This window comes from Cherax quadricarinatus, chromosome 39 (genome assembly GCF_038502225.1).
Source record: "Cherax quadricarinatus isolate ZL_2023a chromosome 39, ASM3850222v1, whole genome shotgun sequence".
NCBI lineage: Eukaryota > Metazoa > Arthropoda > Malacostraca > Decapoda > Parastacidae > Cherax > Cherax quadricarinatus.
The window spans coordinates 14,373,533-14,381,550 of record NC_091330.1 but is presented as its reverse complement, the minus strand read 5'-3'; the positions used below and the strand labels follow the sequence as shown (position 1 = coordinate 14,381,550).

The window sequence follows — 8,018 nt, the reverse complement described above, 5'->3', positions numbered from 1 at the left end:
AAAGTGGAGGGAGAGACGGAGAGGCTGTGGAGGTTGTTTAGGGCAGAAGGGGACATACCTGTAAAGGTGGAGGAGGTGAAGATACGACACACCTTGGAGCTGACGGGTGGTAGTGTCTCCAGGCTGCCGGAGAAGATCTTGTCTACCGTACGATCATCCATCCCTCCCTCACCCCTCTCTACGGATAACAACACAACATAATCACTTCTCTCACTTAATATCATATTCATAAGGAAGCACTAAACACGGAAGGGACTTAAAGCGCTTGAAGAATAGGATGCAATCAGATATGATCTAAGGAATAGGAAGGCAGCTCATATTCCTCATCTCAACATCGAGGCGCCCTCCTTTAAGTTCTCTTACTCATAATTCTTGATAAGAAGCCAAGCTATCTGTTAGCCATATTAAATACACTTAAGTTCTGTTGTTTTGGTGACTGCAAATAGGAAGTGCGTCTGTCTGGCGCTCAGCAAACGGAGGATCAAGCATCCACTACATTTTGCGCCGAACGACCCACATTGGTTGAGCGCTTAAAAATAAATTGATACCCACAACTCCAATACTCCAATATAAATTTTTTTAACCGGGAGTGATTAAGAGCCAGAGTTCAGTATTTAGTTTAAATTCTTACCCTAGTATTGGGACTTTTGTCACCTTTTTAACTACAACGTTAACATGTGTTAATAACTACACCCTTAACATATGTTAATCACCCCATGAAGCTCCAGTACTGGTAAATTAGGTGTTTTGTGGCACCAGCAATACCTGTGAGTGGACAGTTTTCTAAAACTAACATCCGATTATTTTTCCGGCCGAATTTATTATCATTGTATAAAATGATCTCCGGTAACATCAGAATTTATTTCTCGGCCTATTTTTTGTGTCCTCAGCACTACATAGCAATTTGTATCGACTATGGACAAAGGGTCCAAAGGTGACGCATGTGGAACGCCGCTCACAATTATGAATAAAAATGCCAGGAAAAATACCAGATGTACAGACAATACGTTACAGACAGAAAGATCCAAGAATATACATAACAGTGAAAATATCTCGAGGATTATTTAACCCAGGAAAGTTATTAACCCAGGATAACCCAATAAAAAACACAAAGGCACAATACCGTGACTGGAACAATAAACAGATAACCCGAACGTAGGAGAGAGGAGCTTACCACGACGTTTTGGTCCGACTTAGACCATTTATAAAGTAAATGGTCTAAGTCGGACCCCAGTGGACCATTTACAAAGTAAATGGTCCACTGGGGCCCTCTGCTAAGAAGCCACCTACAAACTTTAACACCTGAATAGCTATTTAATGCTGGGGAACATGGTAGTACATCTAGCCAAGCCTCGGGTACCGAACCTGAGACCTTCCACATACCCACAGAGACAGGCAGACAAACAGACAAACAGACAGACAGACAGACGGACAGGCAGACAGACAGAAATGCATTATTATACGTAGAATGAGGTGGCTAGACAGCATGGAAGGGTAAGACACCAGGTCAGGGTGAGCGGTAATGACAGACTTAACATTCTCCGTCAACACAACTAATGGACTCCCCTCCTACTAGACCTCTCGTCATGAAACAAACACACACACACACACACACACATTTATGACAAATCACGGGGTATTACCGCGCAAACACGCACCATCAACTCAAGCAAAAATAACACACATACATACACATTCCAGAACACGTACCTGGAAAAGAAAACACCGCACTTATAATCGAAAAACTGTGAGGGGGGTAAAAATAGATTCGCCTGCACTTTTCAGTAATAAGCAAACATTAAGGCAGGAAATTAGATTTCGCTTAGGAAAATTCTTAGAATAAGTTATTGTGTCAATCTCTCGTTAGAAGTGTGTGTGTGTGTGTGTGTGTGTGTGTGTGTGTGTGTGTGTTTTGCTTGCGTGTGTTACAAGCTTATATTACGTGTAAGTCCATGGTACAAGTAGAAAAAAGTGGAAAACTACATTCATGAGCCAGGTGTAAATTAGGGTAGAAACAGGGAGAGAGAGAGAGAGAGAATGCTAACAAATTACGCTAGTCCAGACACCATGAAGCAATTTTCCAGACAATCGATGTTCCGGCGGCGGTCACACAGTCGCCCTCTAATGCTTCCCTCAAGTATTTTGTGATTGATGCGAAGTTGTTTGGATAACAGTTGTTTCACGGGACACAGTGGTAAGTCAACAGCAGCACGCTGCACTCAACAACTCATATATAATGTGTATTTTCTTCACACAGTGTCTACAGAGAGTCAAGACGTGAGTACAATGACGCACCTTTTCAAGGTTGTTGTGTGTCTGATGTCCTTGCAAGGGAGGTGGATGCCTGCAAAGGCAGTTGTTAAGAAAAGGCTGTCATGTCAAGGATAGACATCGCTAGTGTCAGACAACCTCCCCACATCTCACTCCCCCACACAACCCCCACTTGCTGTTGTTGAAGGACGCGCCAGCTAGGGAAGAGCAGGTAATCCCCTTAAAGGGTTCTGCTAGGCACCCCAACTTCCCTTCCTCTCTCTCCAAGCTAGAACGTTCTCACCCCACAACCCCTCCCCTGATTACATCATGTGCTGAGGCGAGGCAGCTACCTTGTCTTTCAAGACAGCTCGATAATCCTTCTCCATGTGTCAGGGATTACGTGAGAGCAAGTGCTCGGACGTCTGCCTTAATAGTCGCTAATCTACTGTACTACGTATGTGTGTATATATATATATATATATATATATATATATATATATATATATATATATATATATATATATATATATATATATATATATATATATATATATATATGCAGATTCACTATGCGTTCTTGAGATCTGAGCCTGATATCCTTATCATTAGTTCCGAGTTGGATATTAGGATTCCGTATTATGATGTTCGACGCGGATGAGGTGGTGTAGTTCACTATACGTAACACAACGTCAGTTGGTAGATACACCCCCACCCTGTCTAAGGGGGTGCCCTTGATTTTGAAAGTTTAAATAGAAAAAAAAAATCCTGGACAGCAGATTACATTCAGATTAAAGTAGAAGTCCACAGCTTATAAAAGCAACACGTGAATTTGCAAGAGTAAAATATGTTTCGGTCTACCCTGGACCACTGTCAAGTCACAATGGTCCAGGGTAGACCGAAACGTTGCTGTAACGTTCCTCTCTTACTTGTGAATATTTAGTGAATATGTTCAACTCAACACTAACCGGGCTGTGGTTCGTACGTCAGCTTGCGTGCGGCCAGCAGTAACAGCCTGGTTGATCAGACCCTGATCTACCATGAGGCCTGTTCTCAGACCGGGCCGCGGGGGCATTGACCCCCGAAACCCTCTCCAGGTAAACTAACGATCAGTAAAAGAAGACACAATCAAATTTATCTTGCTTCACCCTGATCATGGATGGTCCGTACTTCATGTCACGTCAAGGAAAAAACAAGACATAATTTGATATACCTCCAAATTACATTACATCAAGGGGAGAAAAATCTGGGTAGGGAGAGGGAAGGGGTCAAGGACGTTGGTCCAATATATTAATTTTGACGCGGATGCGTGTGTTGCCACAGGTCAGATCGTGCGAGCGCACACATACACGGGATTCATGCAACAGTCAACGTCGTCTGCACCAGTCATGCATATCCACCATGCAATAGCTACCACTATCACTCGGGAAAGAGACGCACAAACTTCTCTTATGAAACAAACTGTAGATATGAAGTACCTTCACAAGCATCTATCTTCAAGGGGACCGGATTAAAGTTGATGATCTCCCATTCCAAGGCGATGTATGAACTGTAACTGCCATGGCGCTTCCCCGTAAATTTAGTAATAATCTAGAAGTATCTGGTGTTATGGATGGCACTACCTTAATGACCAACAATGGCCGTAGCAAGACCCCGTGTTGCGCCTGGCTGTGTTACAGTGCTCAGAAATCGTCACTTACAAACCTCTGGTAATGGTGAAGACGATATTAATGGCCAAACTTGGAAGTGTACAGCTCAGAGGTAGCAGTCAAGGCTGCTCTGCCGGTCAGATATACTGGTAGTAACATGCAGCTCTGACTCGATGACTGACAGTGTTTTTATGATATATCAGTTAATCATCCTAACTAAACACATTAACATCATTCCAGGATTCGGCATCTTTTCAGAGTATGTTCAGGCAGTGTTCACAAGTGAACCCCCGATATTTCACCCGGATGGAGTTGATTAAGCCACTTAACTAACTAGAACTACATATAGACCATTTCATTTTGTCACTGTTGACAGAATAGTGAAATGGTGCGAACGTGAGTCAGCGTGAAGCATCACATTTGCTTCCTCCAGACATCCTCTCATTCTCACGTCACACTTGGTGATTCACTCACATGTATGTGAAAAAAACTACGTATGCGATTATCAAGACATTTATTGAGGAAACGTTTCGCACCTGGTGGGTAAAACTTATCCTCAATAAATATTTTGTTAATGGCATGTGTGTCACTCTCAATCTCTACACTCATTAGGCCTTAATTATAATCATGTGGAAGTTCTAAACCAGCAATGAACACCGCATCAGGGGAATGGGAGGTAATCAAGCTTGATCTAAGAGGACGGTAGTTCTAATACCTTCAATCAGAAACCCTTTGCCAGCATGAAGGCACCCTTTTCCCTCCCTCCCCTTAAATGATTATTTACCCTTGACTTATGTCTTTTCTCGTGTTTTCACTGAACACCTTGACCTGCTTTCATAGGGCCGCAGACTAGTGTACTGTCCTGTGTCCAGCAGACCTTCAGTGTACCTTGGCGTCATAACACCGCAGACTAGTGTACTGTCCTGTGTCCAGCAGACCTTCAGTGTACCTTGGCGTCATAACACCGCAGACTAGTGTATTGTCCTGTGTCCAGCAGACCTTCAGTGTACCTTGGCGTCATAACACCGCAGACTAGTGTATTGTCCTGTGTCCAGCAGACCTTCAGTGTACCTTGGCGTCATAACACCGCAGACTAGTGTATTGTCCTGTGTCCAGCAGACCTTCAGTGTACCTTGGCGTCATAACACCGCAGACTAGTGTATTGTCCTGTGTCCAGCAGACCTTCAGTGTACCTTGGCGTCATAACACCGCAGACTAGTGTATTGTCCTGTGTCCAGCAGACCTTCAGTGTACCTTGGCGTCATAAGACCGCAGACTAGTGTATTGTCCTGTGTCCAGCAGACCTTCAGTGTACCTTGGCGTCATAACACCGCAGACTAGTTCTGGGTTCAGCGTTCTGCATATTCCCAGTGTGATTGGGTAGTTAATTCACCAAGTGATTCATTCACTGTTAGTTTTTCTCTATATTGTACAAAGTTCAGTGAAGTTGATAATATTCACTTCTCTAATAATAATAATAATAATAATAATAATAATAATAATAATAATAATAATAATAATAATAATAATAATAATAATAATAATAATAATAATAATAATAAAAATAATAATAATAATAATAATAATAGCAGGAAGAAGAGGTAAAAGAAGAACCCTTTTATCATTGTTTTTTCTCTTTTAATTGCCTTCATTCGCCCTCCCTTAGCTCCTCCTTCCTTCCTTCCTTCCTTCCCACACATCTTTCTTTCCAGCTTCCTAACTTATTGTAATCATAAAAATTCGTCAAGACTGATGACCTGAACACCTCCTTCAAGGCTGAGGACTGATCACCTCAGACTACTTCATGCCCTCTGCTGCCTCAAACAGATTCATCAGTTCTGAGGGTTGTCATGCCTTCCACTGTCTCCAGTGTTATTCTGTGTATTGGACTGATAAAGCCACTAGTGAGCGAAACGTCTCCACAGTAAACATACCTGAAAACTACACATGTCTTATTCGTCTTTCATTATAAACTAGGTTACAATGGGCTAAGAGGTGACACAGTCATTTGTATCATGTGTCACCTCAGAGACAGCTACAAAAGTGTCACTGTTCAAGTCACTGCTCCCTCACTTCTAGTCATGAACACTGGTGTGCCAGAAGGCAGTGTCCTGGGTCCTCTGTCATTCCTTCCCTTCAGAGAGGTATCTTGACACCCTGGTGAAGGGCTTTTCATCCAAGGAATTGAAGGTACCTTCCCTTTACATGTATCAAGCCTAATTAATTCCTATTCCCTAGAGCTGAATGATGCAAACGGGTTTTACCTGAAGAGTGAATATAATAATAATAATGATAATAATAATAATAATAATAATAATAATAATAATAATAATAATAATAATAATAATAATAATAATAATAATAATCTACTCTGTATCAGAATAAATGAGTTTTCCCTAAATAATATATTATATTAGCTAGAAAATATACATGGATGACAACACACACACATACACACACACACACACACACACACACACACACACACCCACACACACACACACACACACACACACACACACACACACCACACACACGTCAGGGGAGACATGATAACGACATACAAGATACTGTGGGGAATAGACAAGGTGGACAGAGATAGGATGTTCCAGAGAGGGGACACAGAAACAAGGGGTCACAGTTGGAAGCTGAAGACTCAGACGAGTCAGAGGGATGTTAGGAAGTATTTCTTCAGTCACGGAGTCGTCAGGAAGTGGAATAGCCTAGCAAGTGAAGTAGTGGAGGCAGGAACCATACATAGTTTTAAGAAGAGGTATGACAAAGCTCAGGAAGCAGAGAGGGAGAGGACCTAGTAGCGATCAGTGAAGAGGCGGGGCCAGGAGCTGAGTCTCGACCCCTGCAACCACAATTAGGTGAGTACAATATTACGTCGGCTTCAATAACTCACAAATCACTGTGTGATTTGTAACATAAACTTCGTATTAGTTCAAATGTTAACCCTGATCGTCCACCAGGTCTAGGACCGGGATTCGGGGGGCGTTGACCCCCGAAAACATCCTTCGTATATCCCTCAAGTAATATCTCACTCCAACACAGTACGGCAGCTCATATCAAATATAAATCTCTACTAAGAGATTAAATACAAGACAACTGCCACATCTTATTATTAACATAGCAATGTAAATAACCACTCTCATATATCGTTCTATACTAGTAATGCATTTTGTCATCCGCCTGATATAACTCACCCATGCAATCCATCTTGCTATGTGGTTGAGTTCTCGTTGACATATGCACAAAATGATACTTATAATCATTGACTTTTCTGGCTATACATTTCCAAATTGAAAACTTATAATAAAATTAAGCGTAAAATACATCAGGTAGGCTTATTACATCTGTTATAACGTCAATTAGGCCTATTTTACCTGTTTTAACGGTAGACTAAATAGAAGCCAACTGGTTGGAGTAGAAATGTGAGCCACGCGACGTAGACCAGCGGACTACGAGGTCATCTCAGGTCATGATGATGCTGGGTGACCCTTAGTGTGAGCGAGGTAGTGAGGGCAGGCAAGTGAGCATCAACACCATCACCCACCATCACGTTGCTCCTACTGACTCACATATTACTATAATGACCACCCTGCACCAGCCTACCATGCACCACCATCTTGCACCCAACAAATTCCTCAACTGCGTCTCGGAAACATGATAGTCACTTCAGTAACGCTGTGAACATCGACATTAGAATTTTTCCAATCGTTGTTTATGGCTATTTTGTCTATATACAATGAAAATTATATAATGTAAATTGATCCTACGTCTGGTAACGTAGTTGTTGTGTATTGCATATACGTTGTCATGGCAACGAGACGCCACAAGGACCATACACATGATGTCCACGCTTGTCTTCTTAAATATTCTTTAATTGTTTAGTAAACCCTCTGGTGGGGGTGCCTTGATGCCGGTGAAGGGCTCTTGATCCAGGAAATTGAAGCTAAATTCTCTTTCCTAAAAACTAACCTCCCCTGCCTTAAATCAAACATTGTTACATCCTATTTCTCAGACAAACTTACACCTCTAGAGTTTTCTCGTATTACAATAATAATAATAATAATAATAATAATAATAATAATAATAAAAATAATAACAATAATA

The 8,018-nt window shown here is 41.7% G+C and overlaps 1 protein-coding gene across 1 annotated transcript in view; it reads right to left on the bottom strand.

The window, feature by feature from the left end:
• Positions 1–7,816, bottom strand: part of LOC128696420 (NACHT and WD repeat domain-containing protein 2) — a 68,346-nt gene extending 60,530 nt beyond the window's left edge. Inside the window, exons 1-2 of the mRNA XM_070092430.1 lie at positions 7,289–7,816; positions 59–178 (exon numbers count right to left, since the gene is read on the bottom strand). Coding sequence (XP_069948531.1) covers positions 59–161 — 103 coding nt within the window. The 5' untranslated portion in view covers positions 162–178; positions 7,289–7,816. The remainder of the gene's footprint in view (positions 1–58; positions 179–7,288) is intronic.
• Between the last annotated feature and the right edge of the window lie 202 nt (positions 7,817–8,018).